At 39.8% G+C, this 20,652-nt stretch overlaps 1 protein-coding gene across 1 annotated transcript in view; it reads right to left on the minus strand.

Moving 5' to 3' along the window:
• Positions 1-7,053: 7,053 nt before the first annotated feature.
• LOC141132901 (cystine/glutamate transporter-like) overlaps positions 7,054-20,652 on the minus strand; it is a gene marked incomplete in the record, with an annotated part of 56,836 nt that continues 43,237 nt past the window's right edge. Inside the window, 2 exon segments of the mRNA XM_073621857.1 lie at positions 7,054-13,157; positions 16,172-16,349. Coding sequence (XP_073477958.1) covers positions 13,093-13,157; positions 16,172-16,349 — 243 coding nt within the window.

Below are 20,652 nucleotides of genomic sequence, written 5' to 3' on the forward strand. Positions count from 1 at the left end.
TTTTCTGCTTGTAATATGGTTTATTTTTTCCATTTCTTGTGTGTTTTGGCAATGATCACCGTCCTTTATGTTTAGGGTAAATTGGGTTCTGCCAGTCATTTTCATTTTTATTTATTTATTTTTTATTTTTTAGTTCAGTTACTACAAACCAATTTAAAATGTATCTAAATATTTTCCTTGCTCCTAAAATTTGCTACCCTTATCACCCCTGATCCAGTGTTTTGGCATCTTATTAATCCTTCAAAAAGCTGTAAACTTAAGTCAATGTATCAAAATTAAATTAATTTAAAACTGGACACCAATTAGGGTTCAAATTTTTAAATTCAAAAGGAAAAGCAACTTTTGTCTCTAAAATGTGCTTGGAAAGTGTGGCTTATTCAGAAGTAATGGTCTTAAACTCGTTCCTCTAAAAGTAATTGCAAAGCTATCTATAGTTCTAACAACCTGTCTCTCTTTCCTTATTAAACAAGGTGATTGGCCTTGTTGCCTCCCCCATGTAGCCATGAGAAGGCAAGGCTGATGTCTACATCAGTGCTGCCTTCAGAGGGTGGATCCAGTCAACAGAGCACATGACCTTGCCCCCTTCTTTGATTAGCAACCCATGCAAATGCTTCCAACAAGCACTGTGAGGCCTTGTTAACCCATCAACCACGACGTACGGTTCCTCTTCCTTTCATCTGGCTGCATTTGGAATTTTGGTAGTCCAGTGGTCTTACTATTAATGTAAGATTTTTGACCAGTAAGGCTACCATTTTTTTAAAGTTTAATGGCGTATCAACTGTTCATGGGCAGATGGATAAATTTCAGCAATAAAGTCTTCATTCTGGAGTTCAGCTTTAAAGTGGTTGTAAAGGCTGAAAATTTTTACCACCTTGCATTCTATGCCCCGCTGCCCGTGTCTATGGACGCAGCCAGTGGGGCTAAGGAGCGAGCCTCCGTGAGTACCTTCCACTAGCAAATGGCTTGCTTTTGGGGGTTGCTCAAAGGTGTGAGGAGCAACTAGCCCTGACAGGGACCCAAGAAGTGGTGGATTAGGGCTGCTCTCTGCAAAACCACTGCACAGAGCATGTACATGTTAGTTTTTAATTAAGCCCTTATTAGAAGTCCTAAAATATGATTAAATATTCAGATTCCCAACCTCCTCCCCAGCGTATAGTTTGTATTTTGTTTCAATTCATAAGTTTGTTCATTTTTTATTTTATTTTTTTCATTCTTTTAAGTTTGATCATAGGATCATTTTTCTTTGATGCCAGTTCTGTTTATATATCCTGTTTGTGTTCTGGGCTTTCTGTAATGTGTAACATTCATCTTGACTTTCCCAATGCCACTCTTTCTTTATAAGGAAAGAGGATATTTAATTTCTTGGATTTAAAAAATTAACCAAAGAAACACATTCTCAGCGAAAACTGCTCAGAGTGTTAAAGGTCCATTTGCTAGGATGGCAAGTGGCTTGAACATATCCATCCGAACATTAACTTGCTGCTTTGGCATAGACAAGTCTTTTTTTTTTTTTTTTTTTTTTTATAGCAGTGTTTACGCAAACCATAAAATTGTAGAAATGTCAGGCCCAAATGGGACAATGTTTATGAAGCTGTGTTTCTGAGAAACTTGTATTTGACTTGAGATTCACTGTTCTTTTGTATGCTATTTTCCTCGTTATCAGACTTCCACCTTTTATAGTAGTGTGAGGGGGGCGGGTGGGGGGTGGTTTTGGCCACATGTTGTTTTTTTAGCTTTTTTTTTTTTTGTGTGTGCAGGAATGTCATTTGCACTGGACATAGTTGACCATATGCTAGATTGGTTTTGGAGGACATTATTGAACTTGTTTTTATGATCTTGGGATACTGGATTTTGTAAAAGAAAATACCAAATGTCATTCTGCCTACAAACGTTTATTAGTAGTAACAGAAATGAACATTTTTATCCAACCACAGGAATTTTTTATTGTAGAATTTCTTCTTTTTTCAGTCTCTGCCCTTCATATGACTTTGTATTGAGCTTCAAAGCTACCACAGAGCACCTCAGTTACTTACCTATGCAGCCTAAACTAGACTACAAATGCCTACATATACATCGCTATATATGAGCCACAAAATAAAATAAAAAAAAACCTTATTACATGTTTGTGTAATTGTACAGAGGTGGAGGTGTTTTATTTTTTTTTCCTTTTTATTGTGAAAGTGTAACCCACAAAATCTTCACGGTAAAAACTACAGACTGAAAAATGTTTTTATTGCTGTGTAAGAAAATATCTCGATTTTTATCTCACTTTAACACCATTTATCACACACTTTAATTGGTGTATCATGACCAAATGACTGTGTTTTGGTATTAAATGCTTACGAGTTGTAGGTGAACAGGATACACGGTAAACTTTACCAAACTTTTTTTTTTTAAACTGATTTTGACATCAAATAATATAGTAAATATTTTGAATTTTTTAAACAAGTTATTCTCTTGAATAATTTCACTCGCAATATCATTCATTTGTTTTGCGTTTTTTTTTCACAAAAAATTAAAAGTAACATTTTTGAGCACTAATGTAAAAGCAGTGTTGCATGAAGAAACTGTTTTTGGATTTATATAGGTTTAATTGGCAAATGTATGGAAATTGTATGTTTGCCAATTGGGATATATAACCAGAAAAAAAAAAAAAAATATATATATATATATATATATATATATATATATATATATATATATATATATATATACAGTTAATAAGATCTGGGGTCTTCAAAGTGCACCAAACCACTGTTGGAATCTGTAGGTGGGCCAGTTATAAATGCTTTAGAATACTATATTGTATTGGCTCACATCCTTTTGGAAAAACTGTATTTCTCTTTTTAGTTACGTTCAATATAATAGTCCTTGTGATGTAGTCATAGAAGCGTGGTCTTCAACTAGCTTTAAAGAGAAATATTTTAAGTCTTGTGTTTTTATACATATCCTGTTCACCTGCAGGCAGGAAATAGTGTGTGTTAAACAATCTAATTTTTCTATGTATTTATTTTATTTTTTTCTTACAGTGGCTCTTGAAGCACACACAAATATTGTGGGTGATTTTTTTTTTTTTTTTTTTTCCCCCATGTATCTGTCAGTAATTTTACTTGTATTCTATAACTTTTAAAAATGAAATTGTATTTTTTTCCTTAATTTATATGTAGCTTATAGCTGTACAATCCTTATTTTTTTTTTTCCTTTTATCAAATGTGTGTGCTCTTAACTTTTGAACTTGTAAATATCAGATGTGTAAATAAGGGCTTGTTTGAGATGGAAAAAAAAATCTTGAATCACCTTGGTGTTTGTGTTTCTTTACTAGGAAAATAAATCGTACATCATTTTTTTGACATTCTGTATCGTATGTAGTAGCCACTTTATTATTATTTTTTTTTTTAAATTGTCAAAGCTTGAAAACCCAAATGCAGGCTCACCCCTTCTGTTCCCCACCCAGTGCTTAAAGTGACACTAAAGGTGTTTGTTATTATAAAAAAAAAAAAAAAAAAAATCTAATTTCCACTGTGCAGCTCGTTTTTGCATAGAGTGGCCCCAAACCTGCTCTTCTGGGGTCCCACGGTGGCTCTCTCGACTCCTCCCCACATCAGATAACCCCCTAGGAGAAGCGCTCTCCCCTTGCGGGCGCGCTCCCGGATCCAGCATTCGTCATCCATAGATGCTGAATGCAGGACTCAGCCCAGCCCCCCGGTGGACACGTCATTGGATTTGATTGACAGCGGGAGCCAATGGCTGCGCTGCTATCAATTCAATCAACAGCCGAGAACCCCCTAGCAGAGAGACGACGGGTCCCCGTGGGGGGGGAGCCGGTCACTGACAGGTGTTTTTTCACCTTAATGCATAGGATGCATTAAGGTGAATAAACGAGAACCTTTACTACCCCTTTAAGTTTTTTTCCCTTTTTCGTAGTCTCTGGGTTCTTTATGCAAGTGCTCACTGCAGTGATAATCAGAGTGCTCAAGGGCTGTGTCCATGAAGCCCTGCACTCACAAAATGTCCTCAGTCTTGTGGCGTCATTCAACCCAGAAGACTGAGGGCATCTAGTGGTAGACTGCACTGGAGAGGAAGTGAGTATCACCGTTAGAACTGCTTTTGCGATTAAGTTGAGTCAGAGTTGGGCTTAAGACCAATTTATTTATTTATTTTTTTGTTTCCTAAAGGTACTCTAGTTAAAACTAAAAATGATGCCTTTAGATGCAAATGGAACACTGGTTAAGTGTTTACGTTTTTTTGTTCCTTTTTTTTTTTTTTTAACCAAGTGTAGTGTTGGTATTCCAGTCCACCATTGTTACCCATTTGTAAAGCGGGAGAGCTATTCCGAAACGCACTCGAAGTAGCCTCCTTGTTATCGCTCATGGACCTAACCTATCAAAGTATATCAGTACAGAGCGCTCTTTCTCCTCCACAAGTTAGAATCAAACCTGCTTTAGAACATTAACTTTGTGTCGAGCAGAGATTAAATGTTATACAGCACAGATTTAGAAAGTGGGTTAGGTCCCATTAAGACCTTTGCATTGCGGTAATTATGTCTTTTACAGAGAAAGCACTGCAATGCCCAGATATGCTGAAGGTTAGACAGTCAGGCCACAAACTCAGCAGAAGACCTGAAATGGCAGCCTTGTTCCTTTTCCTGGTAGGTACAATTTAAAATCCCCATGGACAAGACACAATCCATAAGATGACTAGGTGAGATTGTATAGCGCTTAATTCCAAAAAAAGGTTGGGACACTGTAAAAGCTACATAAAAACATAATGCACCGATTTGCAAATCTCATAAACCCATATTGTATTCAGAATCTAAAATATTTAAACTGAGAAAATGTAACATTTTAAGAAGGGGGAAAAAAAGGTAATTTTGAAATTGGCTGTGTACTATACACTGCAGGAAAACAAAGTGGGTTTCAATGAAGTCTTGTACTCATGTGTGTAGTACACAAATAAAAAAAATAAAATTAAATAAAATCTGTTTCTATAAGGGATCATAGCATGAAGGAAGAAAAGTTTATCTTGGTGGATGAAAATCTGTATGCTGTATTTTATCTGTGGTTAACAAGCAAGCTGGACAGCAGCATGTGGTCAATGCAAGCTTGCCTCTTTATCACAGCTAAAATTTAGTTGCCATTTAAAGGAAACCTGTGCTGAATGCCTCCTGCAATTTCTAGTTGTCTGGGCCATGCTAACCCAAATCAAGCATTCATATCCCTGAGGTCCCTTTTACGTGTGTGAGCCGATCGGGTCGCCTGTCGGGTTTTTTTTTTTTTTTTTTTTAAGACAGATTCCCTCTACGGAGCAGCAGATGTAAACGGACGTGTCCATTTACACCTGCCGACATCCGCTCCTATCGGCTGAAAACAGACTGATGGGGGATCTGTTCCCCATGTGTTTGGTGGATCAGATCGGAGGATAGTTGGATGTAAACAGACAGGCGGTCTACATAGTGGCTCCATAGTGGAGCGGACACTGACCTGTCATCCACCTGCTCAGCGCCCATGTGAAAGAGCCATTAATCATTTAATGTATTATCTTCATCGTACAGGATTTGTAGTCACTGAGATAGGGTTATATGCTGCTACCTTCAGGTGATTGGACACTGGCAGAAGCTTAGCTGAGAATGCCCCAGTACACCCTCATAACCCCACCCACGGACCTCTTCTTTTATGATAACGTTTTCTAAACAGTTTTTTTTAGTCAGTTCCTAAAATGACCATCCTAACCAGATCCAACTTCTTATTCCCACAGGGCACACTAGTAGTTTCTGGATTACCCTTGATGTACATTTTGGGGACTGTAGGAGCAGGCCAGCCTGTAATGTTTGCTCTTTGCACTGGATCCTGAGTTCAGTGCTCACCTTGGCATGTGGTGTAATGTTTGTAGGTAGGTGCAGGGTGCTATACAGGTCCAAGGTAGTGGTCCATTCCAATGACACGAAGACCCTGAAGACACTACAGGTGTATGCTTGCTGTGGTTGATTAAGTTTGGTTTCCTCTGGGAACGTGCATGCGGAGAAGGCAAGACCAGGTTTCCCAGTATTTGGGACCAAGTCCTGTTTCTACATGTGAGGTGGTGTTTACTTTATTGTGTTATCGCCTTCAGTAAATGTGTCTACTGCCTTGGCAGTAGGTAACGTTTTTCTACTGCTTACCTTTTCAACTTGGCAGGGTTTTTCCTCCCCACATGTCCCTGTTACTCAGATGATGACATAGTTGCTCTATGCCTTCCTCCAAGAATAGAAGGAGCATGTCTGCTGGTTTCCTGACAGCCTGCTGTTCCAAAGACACAACTTCTAGACATCAGTCAGCACCTGGGTTATTTTGATTCTTTTCCTGGGCACATTCTCCATCCATTTTGGGACTATCCTACAGGTGATATAAGGAGCTGAGAAAAAAGGGCCTAATATCACTCATGCTACAGATGGCATTTAGGAAAACCAGCATAACACTGAGCGTGATAGCTGCTTCCCTGCACCAGAGCAAAGTCCTACACTAATACAAGCGTACATTTTCGCCAGCATACCATGGATCAGCAAAAATGTGTCCAAGAAGGTTTTTTTTTTAATGGAAAGAAGTTACATCACAGAAGAGGCGCAACGTTTCGGGGCCACGCAGGACCCCTTCGTCAGGCAAGTGATGATCATCACTTGTCATCACTCATCACTTGCCTGGCGAAGGGGTCCTGCGCGGCCCCGAAACTTTGCACCTCTTCTGGGATGTAACGTCTTTCTGTTAAAAAACCTTCTTGGACAACTTTTTGCTGATCCATGGTATGCTGGTGAAGATGTACGCTTGTCTGATGTTCCCAGAACCCAACTGGTAATCGCTGCAGCACCCACTATTTGTGTGCCATTTGACCAGGAACGAGTGCGATTGGAAGATCGATTAGACTACACTAATACAACTCCCTCCACTAATTCTAGCCCCATCTCAGACATGCAATAGGCAGCCTATCTGCCTAAAGCAGATTTCACAGCAACTATGTCTTAAAGTAGGGGTCTCCAAACTTTTTAAACAAAGGGTCAGTTTACTGTCCTTCAGCTGTTGGGGGGGGCGCAGACTGTGGCCAGTGGGAGTAGAAAATGTCCTGGCATCAGTGGGAGTAAACTGTTACCGTCCTGTTATTGGTTTTTACAGGAGAAGTAGTGCTCCATCGATGGAGTGAGTGGGAGGAATGATGCCCCATCGATGGTGTCAGGTGGGAGCAATAGAGCACCATTGATGGCATCAGTGCGAGGAATGGTGCCTCATCATTGTCAGTTGGAGGAATAGTGTCCCAAGGGCCGGACAGAAGCAAGAAAAGGGCTGCAATTTGGAGACCACTATCTTAAAGTGTAGCTAAAGGCAAAACTTTTTTTTGTTTTTAAGTTTTGGATAGAGGGCACAGGCATTTGAACACCTGTCAGTAAAAAAGAAATAAGACATAGCATCTGTGGTCAGTAGGAGAAGGAATTGTGCCCCATAATGAGTATTAGTGATAACAATAATACCTTATTGTTGGTATCAGTGCAAGAAATAGTGCCCCATCATCCATCTGTATCAGTGGGAGGAATTTCCAAGGCCCAGATAAAGGCATGCAAAGGGCTGCAGTTTGGAGACCACTGCCCTAGAGAATGTACCTTGCTAGGTCTCTAGGATGGCACTGCTCTCTGAGCATATGCACAGAGTTTTGTGCTTAAAGGCTTGGCCTGCTAGGCCTACTTCTAAAAGGCACCTTTTATTCTTGGACTTTGATGGTAAAAACTTGTTTGGGAATCCCTTGATACATTTATCAAGGCAGTTTCTTAGAAGAAAGTACTTTCACACCACAAAAAAAGCCTACTATTACTATGGCTGCTAAATCTTTCAAAAGAGGTTCTTTCATTCCCTGCAGATGTCCTTCACTAAGTCAAGGATGGGTCCCTCTTCATCTCAAGCTTTGGACTCCAAAACCCTCCAAGCCTACCCAGAAACCCTACTAATAATGAAGTGGTGCCGTCTCTGGAGTCAGGGCATGACCACTGGCATTTGCACCCGCCTGGGTCAAGGATGTCCTGGCCTCTATCATTTACATGGGCTACAAATAACGTTCTTTCCTTGCCTCCTCAATTCATACATTCCAATCTGCCAACACCATCTCAAATGGCCAGATTTGTGGGCCTCTGTGAGTTGACTTCAGATTCAAGGAGTGGTAATCTTAGTTCCTGCAGAGGTGAGGTTCAAAGGGTTTTCCTTTAAACCTATTTACAGTCCCAAATCTGAATGGAGGCATTCGCCATATTTTGGACCTAAAAATCCTTAAAATGATATCTGAATGTCCCCAAAATTCTATGCAGTCTGCGAGATCTGCCAGTGTTTCTATTTGATCGAAGAAATTTCTGGCTTCAGTGGATCTCCAAGCTGCCTGTCTAAATATCCCCAGCTTTCTTTTACAATTGTTTGATCCTTAGGGGGGTTACTTACTCAAATTGGATAGTGCAAAATCTGCTTTTGGTTTGTCAGAGCTTAAAGTAGAACTATAGACAAAAATTTTATTTTTTTTTATTGGATAGAGCAAGGAAGGGTTATAATCCCCTTCCTATCACATGCCTGACGAAGGGGTCCTGCGCGGCTCTGAAACGTTGCACCTCTTTTGTGATGTAACTTCTTTCCTTTAAAAAAACCTTCTTGGACAACTTTTTTGCTGATCCTGGCGAAGATGTACGTTTGTCTGATGCTTCCAGAACGCAACTGGTAATCTCTGCAGTACACAATATTTATGTGCCATTTGACCAGGAACGTGTGCGATTGGAATATTGAATAGGGTTATAATCCCTGACAGATTTTTTTTTTTTTGCCATCTGTGCCCTATTGGGGAGATGTCCCTTCACTTCCCGTCCCATAGCCAAACAGAGAGAGTAAATCCCTGCAAGTTAAGGGAATCCCTTAGGGACCCCCAGGTCACCGGAACTAGCGTCCTCATTGGAAGATTTCCCCTCTATTACTTTTTGGGGGACAACCCAAAATTTTGAGTTTTTTTTCTTTTTTTACTTTCACTTTCAATGATAATTGTAAACAGTATAAATCAAGAGAATTAATTAATTTGCCTAATGGGGGAACAGACAGCAATAAAACCTGACAAGTGTTCTAATCCCTCTCCACTCTATTCAAAACAAAAACAAGTTTTGCCTTTTCAGTTCTATAACTGAACAAGCTGAATTTAGAAGCTAATTGACTACCCTGCACAACTGCACCAGTTTGAGTGCACCAGTGTTAGTAAATCTCCCCCTTAGTGTCTGGCGAGACACTTATACATGTGAGTTTAATGGATTGGGTTTATAATATTTTTTAATAAATGGCTTTACACCATGGGGTTTTTTGTTCACTTTCCATCCTAAATATGAGCATCCTTTGAGAGAAAGCTATTTCTGAGATCGGTATAAATGAGCACAAGAGCGCTATACCATCCTTATATTTTCTGAGGAAAAAGCCAATTCTGGGCGTGTTATAAAGAAACAAGAGAGACCCATATCATACAGGGTTAATGTCCTTGGTGAGTTTTAGTGTGGCTGGTGGAGGATCACAGAGGGACTGGATGTTTTTGGCACAATGGCATATGGAAGAAGTAGCACTTTTGTTCACTTAAATTTAGGTGAACTTAAAGCACTGCAGTTGTGTGTTTTAACACTGGACACTCTTGCATTAGATGCTGGGAATACTGAAACACTGGACACTTTTTATACTGTGTATTTTAAAGCATTGGTTACTTTTTGGCACAAGGTTTTTTTTTTAACACGATGTAAACACAGATGAAATATGATTCATAATTCATTATTTATTATTCAAAGGATTTTCAGAGTAGGAAAAAAAGTGATTGAACATTCAATAGAAAGGTGATAGTTTAGGTATGTATACTTTTTAACAACGCTTTCTACGCCTTACTGTGGAAGACCAACACTTTTTTCAATTTGTCAGCTCTGGATCTACCGCTACTGCTGTCCAGCCAGGTGGTAATCCCTATGCCATGGTGGGTTTCCAACTTGGCCCTAGGATCTGGGAATATTTCCTTTTCCCTTCCCTGGAATGTGGTCATGATGGACACAAGCCTGTGGTCTACAATTACTTGACTGTCTGACCTTGTCCGTATAGGAGTTGATGCTCCTGATCAACATTCTGGAAATAAGATAAGATAAGACTGACTCTCCTACAAAATACCCAGTCAGGTTGCAGTTAGACAATGCTGCGGCTATATAATACATAAACCATCAAGTGGGTACCAGAAGTTGGAAAATCTTGAAAGAAGCAAGTCTGATTCTCTCATGGGCAGAGAACCATATTCCAACACTATTTCTGCTAGCCACATACCAGAAGTAGAACGCTTTCAAGCTTCTGTAGATTTCTCTCAACTGCCTGGATATGGTCAGAGTGGTTAGGGTCTATGTGGCTGCAACATCTTCCTTCTGGAACACTGAATCCCTTTTTGTCCATTTCTGAAGGTCCTAGGAAGGGACATTCTGCTTCCTCTTCCACCATTGCTGGGTGGATAAGGGTGCTCATTTCCAGTGCTTACGTCCTTGAGGAATACATTCCTCTCACCTGGTCTTCTGCTCATACTTTTTCAAACACCCATGGAGTGGGCAGGAGTATGAGGATGCACTGGGGGCATTACCAGCAAAGCTTTTGACAGTGTCGTCCAGTCACCAGAAGGTAGCAGCATATAACCTATGGTCTGTGTCCTCCCTTGTACTCTATTCCATGATGTGAAACTTACTGGTAAGTCAAAATTTATATATATATATATATATATATATATATACACAGCTAGTATGAATTACATTTGTTTTTATATCTGGTGAGCTGTTCTAAAGTGACTGAAACCCTCTGGCAGCAGGTTGCCCAGATGAAGGCAAAAGGGGTGATCCTTTCAGCCTTGACAAGAGAAGTTTGTTGTTTCAAATCCATGTCTTCTAGTATATTGCATCTTTACAACGTCACACACATTCAAGTCCCCCAAGAAGACTGGTCGCCCATGGAAGACAAATGTAGGAACTGACAGGATAATGCGAGAATCTCAATGAGCAATCTGTTCAAAACTGCAGCTGCGATTGCTCACCAGTTCAGCGCTGGATATAGTAAGGATTTGTCTCTTCATACCGTTGCCGTTTAAGAGAATTTGGACTGAAAGCCCACTCTGCAGTGAACAAACCTCTCATTAGCAGAAAGAATCAAACGGCAAGACTAACCTTTGGAGCAGTTCTCTGTCCACACAACATGCTCCACAGCAAAGTTCACTTTAGTGATGAAAGCAAGTTTTAATTTATTTGGGGCCGATGGGAAACATTGTCATCAAACTGGTGAACAACTGAACCTAAAGTGTGCAAAGAAGTCAGTGAAAGGTAGAGGGGGAAGCGTCATGGTTTGGGGGGTGTTTTCTGCAGCAGGAGTTGGGCCTATTTTACAGCTACCTGACAGAGTAAATGCAGAACCTTCTTCGACAACATGCGGTTCCTTCCCTGCGTTCACCCAATCAGCCAGCAATTTTCATGCACAACAATGCCCCCTGTCACACAGCAAAATGGGTAAAGCAGTTCCTTGAAGCTGAAAACATTGAAATAATGAAATGGCCAGCCCAGAGTCCTGATCTAAATCCAATAGAAAACCTCTGGAAAATCATTGATGACAAAGTTATGGCCAAGAAACCCACTACAGTCACCAAACTGTGGAAGACACTGGGAGAAGAGTGGAGGAAATCACACCAGAGCAGTGTGAGAGACTAGTGATGTCCTGTGGCCACAGATGTGCTGAAGTCTGTTGTCCTTCAGAAATTTTAGTTGTAATCTTTCTCTGTGCTACAGTCACAGCTGTTCTCTAATTTTGATCATTGTGTTTTCTACAAAATAATGGTCTTTTTTTTTATTGAAGTGTCTTGGTTATTTTTAAAAACACTGTTCTATTAGCATGATATAGTCACAACAAATATCTCATCAAATGTTGAGCAATGAAAATTTTGCATTATTTCTGAAAAAAATCAAGTGTTCATAAATTGTTCTCTAATTTTGATCTCTAGTACATATGGGAATTGTTTTGCTTGTCAAAGTATTTGTATTTCTGTTCTGCTGGCCAGTCTTTTTTTTTCCCAGGCATTCTTGCCAGACAGCAACCTTCACTGCAGGAGCACAGCTTAGTCAAGGACACACTCCCAGCCTGCTGATTAGACAATGAAAAGGAAGCACGCTGATGAAATTCTGCTGTGGTTGACTTTTTCTTCTCCGGTCACCACCAGTACACTGCAGCAGAACCTTATTGGCTGGGTCCTGTCCAGTCCACTCCCACTCTGAGTGTTGCTGTGCAGAGGTATACAGGAGTCTTTTATATTAAAAATATTCAGCCAGTTAACCTAGTTGACTATAAAAATACATTTATTTTTATGATTTCAAGAATAATTCTAGGCATTAGCATGTTCTACATAGTTACATTGGTCCAATATGACTATGTATAATTACATACCAGTCCGATGCCAAGTGGAAGCTGGAAATTGCTCAAGTAGACACCACTACTTCAGTTATCGTCACCTACTTCCAGGATGCATGTTGAGAAACCAGCCTGATGCATTGTGAACACAGGAGGTCAGCCACTCAGCATGGGTGCCATTCAGAGAATGCTTTGTGTTTTCTGAATGGATGCAAAGCTTTCTCTGGATGAGGTGGAGAGTATGAAATCTCTGCCCTGCCTTTCCACCTCATCCAATCTAAGAATGCTTTGCATCCATTCAGAAAATGTGAAGCATTCTCTGAATGGTGCCCATGCCTAGCAGCGCCGACCTGTGTTCACAATGTAGTAGGGCAGCAGCTTGGCATGGGACTTGAAAGCAACAGTGTATCTACTTCAATGATTTCCAGCTTCCACCGGCATGGGCTAGGTAGGTCATATGCATAGTTATATTGGTCCAAGCTGTATATATGTCTATAATATGCTGATGTCTGGAATTATTCTTTATTATATCTGACAAATTCAGTTTTAAGTCTGCATATTCCATCTTTCTAGATAGATGAATAGATATACACATACAAGTTATGCGTTTGACTGCATCTGCCATGTCCTGGGGCTGTTGCCAACTGGGTTTTTCTGTCTAGTATGTCTTAACTTCCTGAGGGATAACTTCCAGAAGTATTTGTAGTTTCATCGTTAGTAAATCTAGGAGATAATTGGGGAAAGTAAATTAGCGAAAAAGATCCTCCACAGGTGCAAACAATTTCAGCTAAGTTACCTCTTGGAATGTTGTTCCGAATTTTTTTTTTTTTTTTTGGTGCAAGTACCAGAGCTTTTCCTACTGATTAACTGCCATTTTTGGGATGGTTTAAAAGACAAAGCCAAAAAACTGCCATGTCAGCTACTGCTATATCAAGAACTCTACTAACTGCCTCTAAAGAAATACCCTTTCTACAACTCCAACTCCGTAAAAGCTACATTAACCACTTGCCAACCGCCGCACGCCGATGTACGTCCAAACTTTGGCGGCGGATATCGTTATGGCAGCAGCTAGCTGCCATAACCCCAGTATCCCCGTTTTCGTGCGGCGGTTGGCTTTCAGATAAAAGTGGTCTCTGCAGAGGATTCGCCGTGAGATCACTTTTATCGGCGGGAGACGACCCGCCGCAATCCGGTGCCCTCAGCTGCTTACCGGAGCCATCGGTAGCGGCGGAGGCGATCACATCCTTCTCTGTGCTGTGCCTGGAGACAAGTGAGGCTAAGATGGCGCCCACTCATCTCCATAACAATGCTGGGCGGAAGCAACGTCAAAACGTCACTTCCGCCCATACGTCTTAAAGGCACATTTTTTTTCAATGTCATTTTTTTAAATGACTTTTTTTTTTTAATTGCATTATAGTGTAAATATGAGATGTGAGGTCTTTTTGACCCCAGATCTCATATTTAAGAGGCCCTGTCATGTTTTTTTCTATTACAAGGGATGTTTACATTCCTTGTAATAGGAATAAAAGTGACACCAATTTAAAAAAAAAAAACAGTTTAAAAATAAATAAAATAATGTAAAATAAAAATTAAACATTTTTTTTTTAAAACCCCCTGTCCCGACGAGCTCGCGCGCAGAAGCGAACGCATACGTGAGTAGCGCCCGGATATGAAAACGGTGGTCAAACCACACATGTGAGGTATCACCGCAATCATTAGAGCCAGAGCAATAATTCTAGTCCTAGACCTCCTCTGTAACGCAAAATATGCAACCTGTAGAGTTTTTTAAACATCGCCTATGGAGATTTTTGAGGGTAAAAGTTTGACGCCATTCCACAAGCGGGCGCAATTTTGAAGCGTGATATGTTGGGTATCAATTTACTCGGCGTAACACTATCTTTCACAATATAAAACAAAAAATTGGTCTAACTTTTTACTGTTGTCTTATTTTTTTTTTATTCAAAAAAAGTGAATTTTTTCAAAAAAAAAGCTCGCTTGTAAGACCGCTGCACAAATACGGTGTGAAAAAAAGTATTACAATGACAGCCATTTTATTTTCTAGGGTGTTAGAAAAAAAAAAAAACAATATATATTGTTTGGGGGTTCTAAGTAATTTTCTAGCAAAAAAACCTGTTTTAAACATGTAAACACTTAAAATCCAAAACGAGGCTGGTCCTTAAGTGGTTAAAACAGAATGCAATGATTTGCAAATCTCAAACATTTTATTCACAATAGAACACATATCAACTGAGAAAACATTTTAAGAAAAAAAAAAGGTGTTTTTGAAATTGATAGCAACAACACATCTCAAAGTTGGAACAGCGCAGCAAAAAGCTGGCAACTAATTAGGTTAATTGGCAACAGGTCAGTAACATGATTGGGTATTATAAAAAGAGCATCTTAAGGAATCTTAGGGAATCTGACTGTTTCAGAAGTAAAGATGGGCAGAGGTTCACCAATCTGTGAAAAGCTGTGTCTAAAAATTGTCAAATAATTTCAGAATAATGTTTTTCAACAAGAGAAATCCTCTGTGCACGAGAGACAAAGCTGAAACACAAATTTGGATGTTATCTTCAGGCCCTTTGCAGACACTGCATTTAAATCGGGCATAATTCTGCGATGGACATCACTGCATGGACTCAGGAATGCATCCAAAAATCATTGTGAACACAGCTCGCCGTGCCATCCAAAAATGCAAGGTAAAGCTCTTCATGCAAAGAATCCATATCTGAACGTGATCTAGAACCGTCTTCTCTGGGCCAAAGCTGGTCTGTTTCAAAGTTAATCTGTGGTCAAATGAATTGAAATTTGACATTCTTTTTGGCAACCATGGGAACCATATCATCAGTACTAAAGAGGAGAGAGATCTTCTGGCTTGCTATCAGCGCTTCAAAATCTTGCATCTCTGATGGTATGAGGTTGCATTAGTGCATACAGAATGGACAGCTTGCACATCTGGAAGGGCATCATCAATACCAAAAGACATATATCCTGGTTTTAGAGCAGCATATGCTCAGGCAAGAATTGGACAACATTCCTGTCCCAAAACTCCAGCAACTGGTCTCCTCAGTTCCCAGACATTTAAAGAGTGTTAAAGGAAGAGGGGATGCTAAGCCATAGTAGAAATGGCCCAAACCCAAAATTATTCTTGAATTGTTCGACAATTTTTAGACGCAGCTTTTCACAGATTGACAAGCTTTACTGAGACACTGACTCTCTTAAGCTTTATACCCAATCATGTTACTGACCTGTTGCCAATTAACCAAATTAGTTGCAAAATGTTCTTCCAGCTTTTCCTTTTTAGTACTATTTACTTTGCCAGCTTTATTGTTTCTCTGTCCCAACTTTTTGAGATTGTGTTGCTGCCATCAATTTCAAATATACCTTATTTTCTTCTTAAAATGATACATTTTCTCAGTTTAAATTGATATGTTTTCTATTGTGAATAAAATTTTATGGGTTTATGAGATTTGCAAATCATTGCATTCTGTTTTTATGTAGATTTTACAGCATCCCAACTTTTTTGGAATTGGGGTTGTAAGTCAATAATGTTGTGTAGGGGGACCCTATAGCTTTAACAATTAGATATTGTACATCTTAAAGCCCAACTCCTTATTTCAATATCCACAGAACAGACGCATGTGAGAATCTTCAATGACAGTTTTGAAAATGCTTGAGAGGTGTGATAATAGGCATGCCGAGAACTGATTTATTTTTTGAAAATGTGAATTACTTACTGAAGACATCTCTCCACCGCTGGGGCACTCTTTGCTTATGGACAGTTAAATAATAAACAGGTAAACCACTCAGAGTGATAAGACAGCCAATGCCTGTATTCACCGGATCTGAGTACAGGGACATTGACACAATAAACAGGCTCATTGTAGTGAACACAAAAGGAAAGATCAAGGGAACCTGGAAAACAAGAAATTTGAGTCACAGAAACAAGATCCTCTTTTCATAAACCTGTAGTTGTACTTTCATCATTCAAAGTAGAAACAAAAATTAAAATTGTGTTTAATTATAAAAGCAATCTGCAGTCAGCAAACATGATTACCCACAAGTCATTAGGCTTATATACAATATATACAGTTGTGCTCATAAGTTTACATACCCTGGCAGAATTTATGATTTCTTGGTCATTTTTCAGAGAATAGAGCATATAATTATGAGAATATAATAGAACAGAGAATGATGACATAAACTTTTCTTTTACTCATGGTTGGGGATTGGCTGAAGCCATTTATTATCAATCAACTGTGTTTACTCTTTTTAAATTATATAATGACAACAGAAACTACCCGAATGACCCTGATCAGAAGTTTACATACCCCAGTTCTTAATACCTTGTATTGCCCACTTTAACATCAATGACAGCTTGTAGTCTTTTGTGGATGAGGCGCTTTATCTTCTCAGATGAAAGCTGCCCATTCCTCTTGGCAAAAAGCCTCCAGTTCCTGTAAATTCTTGGGCTGTCTTGCATGAACTGCACGTTTTGAGATCTCCCCAGAGTGGCTCAATGATATTGAGGTCAGGAGACTGAGATGGTAACTCCAGAACCTTCACTTTATTATACTTTAGCCAATGACAGGTCGACTTGGCCTTGCATTTTGGATCATTGTTGTGTTGGAATGTCCAAGTACGTCCCATGCGCAGCTTCCTGGCAGGTAAATGCAAATGTTCCTCCAGTATTTTTTCTTGATAACATACTACATTTATCTTGCCATCAATTTTGACCAATTTTCCTGGGCCTTTGTAGCTCACACATCCCCAAAACATCAGCGATCCACCTCAGTGTTTCACAGTAGGAATGGGGTACCTTTCATCATAGGCCTTATTGACTCCTCTCCAAATTAAGCATTTATGGTCGTAGCCAAAAAGCTCCATTTTGGTCTCCTCACTCCAAATGACTTTGTGCCAGAAGGTTTGAGGCTTGTCTCTGTGCTGTTTGGCGTATTGTTAGCGGGATACTTTGTGGCATTTGCGTAGTAATGGCTTTCTTCTGGCAACTTGACCATGCAGCCCATCTTTCTTCAAATGCCTCCTTATTGTTCATCTTGAAACAGCCACACGTTTTTTAGGGTCCTGTATTTCGCCTGAAGTTATTTGTGGGTTTTTCTTTGCATTGTGAACTATTTTCCTGGCAGTTGTGGCTAAAATTTTAATTGGTCTACCTGACCATGGTTTGGTTTCAACAGAACCCCTCATTTTCCACTTCTTGATTAGAGTTTGAACACTGCTGATTGGCATTCTCAATTTCTTGGATATCTTTTTATATCCATTTCCTGTTTTATACAGTTCAACTACCCTTTCCCGCAGATCCTTTGACAATTCTTTTGCTTTCTCCATGACTCAGAATCCAGAAACGCCAGTGCAGCACTGGATGAAAGATGCAAGGGTCTGTCAGCAGTCCAGAAACTAATATATATATACATACACACACACACTACAAGCAAACGGATCACAGGGGAGGATGGTTACCTTTTAATAGTCATTCCAAGCCCCTTTGTGTCAACTTGTGTGCATGTTATCAGGCCCAAATCACCAGGGTTTGTAAACTTTTGATCAGGGTCATTTGGGTAGTTTCTGTTGCCATTATGATTTAAAGAGTAAACCGTTGATTGATAATAAATGGCTTTAGACAAACACCATGAGAGAAAAATGTTTTTGTGTAATCATTCATATTCTCTGAAAAATGGCCAAGAAATCATACATTCTGCCAGGGTATGTAAACTTATGAGGACAACTGTATACTAGTAGTTGCCACTGCACATATATCCAAAAGAAAATGGGCCTGGGTGCTCAACAAGTACATACAGTGCTGCAAAAAAGTATTTGCCCCTTCCTGTTTTTTTCTTGCATATTTTTCACACTGGATGAGATTCAGGTTTAAAATGATTTTAATGTTACACAAAAGTAACCTGAGAATTTGAAATGCAGTTGTTAAATCACTGCTGAAAGAGAGTCTGTCTCCACTGTGCTGCTTCTCCTTCTACTGTTCAGTCACAAGCTGGTCCAGAACTACCATGGCTGAAATACCACATCTAGTGGCTGAAATAGTACTGCAGGAGAAATCTCTGGATTTAAAGTAGAATTCCAGCCCAACTTAACTTTTTTTTTAATCCACTTTGGTTTGGCCATGTGATCAGCTGCTCTGGCTCCCCTGTGCCAGTCAGCAGCAGTTGCAGGGGAGAGGAGGGAGCGCCGACAAAAGCTGGGACATTGGAGCCTATAGACATGGGCTCCCAGAATTCCCAACCATTATCCAGTGCTACCTCCTCTCCCCTGCACCTGCCACTGACTAACACTGGTGATGAATCCTTTACCAAGTTTATACCTTATTTAACTATTATACAATTGATTTACAATATAAACTTCATCTTAGGTGGGCTTTTTTTATAGGCGTCCTTATGCCTTCCTCTATGGTTTCACCAAGTGTCCCTATCCAGTTACCCCTCTGATTTTGGAGCCCAATTTATTATTGGATTTTTAGAAACTCACCAATACAAAGGTAATTTAGACTTGGATTTGGCTAGCAGGCCCACACATTCGTATTTCGAGATTGATGATAATATTGTCTTTGTATATGTGTTTTTGAACTTATATTGGTTTTTTTTTATTACAGTTATGTATCTATAAAATATTTTTTTTTAATAGTGATCATAGATGTAGTTCTTGATTAAATATCTCCAGAGGAAGCCATTTCATGGTGAAACATGTAGAGAATCGTAATCTACTGCACCCTTTCCATCTACCGTATGGATAAATGATAATGTTTAAATATTTTAATGTTTAAAAAAAGAGGGAGAACAGAGGGAGAGGACAACCACGTGGACACCCAGTTTCTTCATACCGGCGAGATGATTCTAGAGGTCCTTTATTAGACTCTCCATCTGGTTGGTATGACCATCGGGATGATTATAGGCAGAATCAATTAAGGAATGATCCAGCCTTTAGAACACCCATTCGTACCTATAATCGTTTTCACCCTTTACAAGAGAGGGATTCTAGAATGACTCGTCCTGATCCCTATCGATATGATGACAGGGAGGATGACTTATGTACCAGGTCCCCGTATAGCTATAATCAGAACTATCCCGGGCCCTCATATCATTTGGATTTTCCCAAATCCATGGAAGATTATTCAACAAATCCAGAAAGAAAAGAGGTACCAGAGGGGGGAGGAGGGTCCAAAGCAAATAGAACATGATTGGTGCCGGCATCTTCAACCTCAGCTCTGTTTGCTTGACAGATGAGGAGAAACATGTCCTAGATAAGGGATTAAAATTTGTACCTCCGAGAACTCTCAATAAGTTCTCTACATTCATTAATGTACAAAAATTCATCCGTAAATTGAGTATCCAGAGACATTTTCTCACCCAACCCCCTACTGATAATCCACTTCTCTCTGAAAATCAAATTGTACATACTGGGTTATCCAACCCGTCACTGTTTTAATTCCCCAGGCACTATGGCGCCATCCATCAGTGTATTCCGTAGTTTGGTATTACAAGATCTTGATTTATTGCCCAATAAGAGAACATATACAGATCCTAAGCTTAAAGGTTTGAAACAACTGTGTCAGCGTAGAAACTTAATCATACGCCCCGCCGACAAGGGTGGAGCTATCGTAGTACTTGATAAAGATGCCTACATTCGAGAGATGGGTAGGATTCTAGATGACTCTGGTACTTATAGCCGTTTCCCTGGGGATCCAACGTCGGTTTGCAAAAGGGAATTGTCCCTTATTGTGAATGAAGGTTCCTCCTTGGGGGTTTTAGATCAAAAAGAAAGCAGTTTTCTCATACCATTAGCACCACGTATTCTGGCTATATATTACCTACCCAAGATACATAAGGACCCAGTCGATCCCCCTGGCCGACCCATAGTCAGTGGGATTGACTCGGTGACATCCAGGATTGGTAGATATATTGATTATCATCTCCAACCACTGGTTAGTCTTGCTCCTTCCTATCTTAAGGACACCGGTGACACCATCAGACGATTGGAGTCTGTCCAATACCAAGAAGGTATGATCCTGGTGACAGCCGATGTTTCGGCGTTATATACGTGTATTCCTCATGATTTAGGCTTAGCAGCTGTTGAATATTACCTATCTCAGAATGCCACCATTCCTTTATTACAACGTAATTTCATAATGGACCTTCTCAAATTTGCCACTAAACACAATTATTTTTGGTTTCAAAGCTGTTTTTAT

Source organism: Aquarana catesbeiana, linkage group LG03 (genome assembly GCF_042186555.1).
Source record: "Aquarana catesbeiana isolate 2022-GZ linkage group LG03, ASM4218655v1, whole genome shotgun sequence".
NCBI classification, from domain to species: Eukaryota; Metazoa; Chordata; class Amphibia; order Anura; family Ranidae; genus Aquarana; species Aquarana catesbeiana.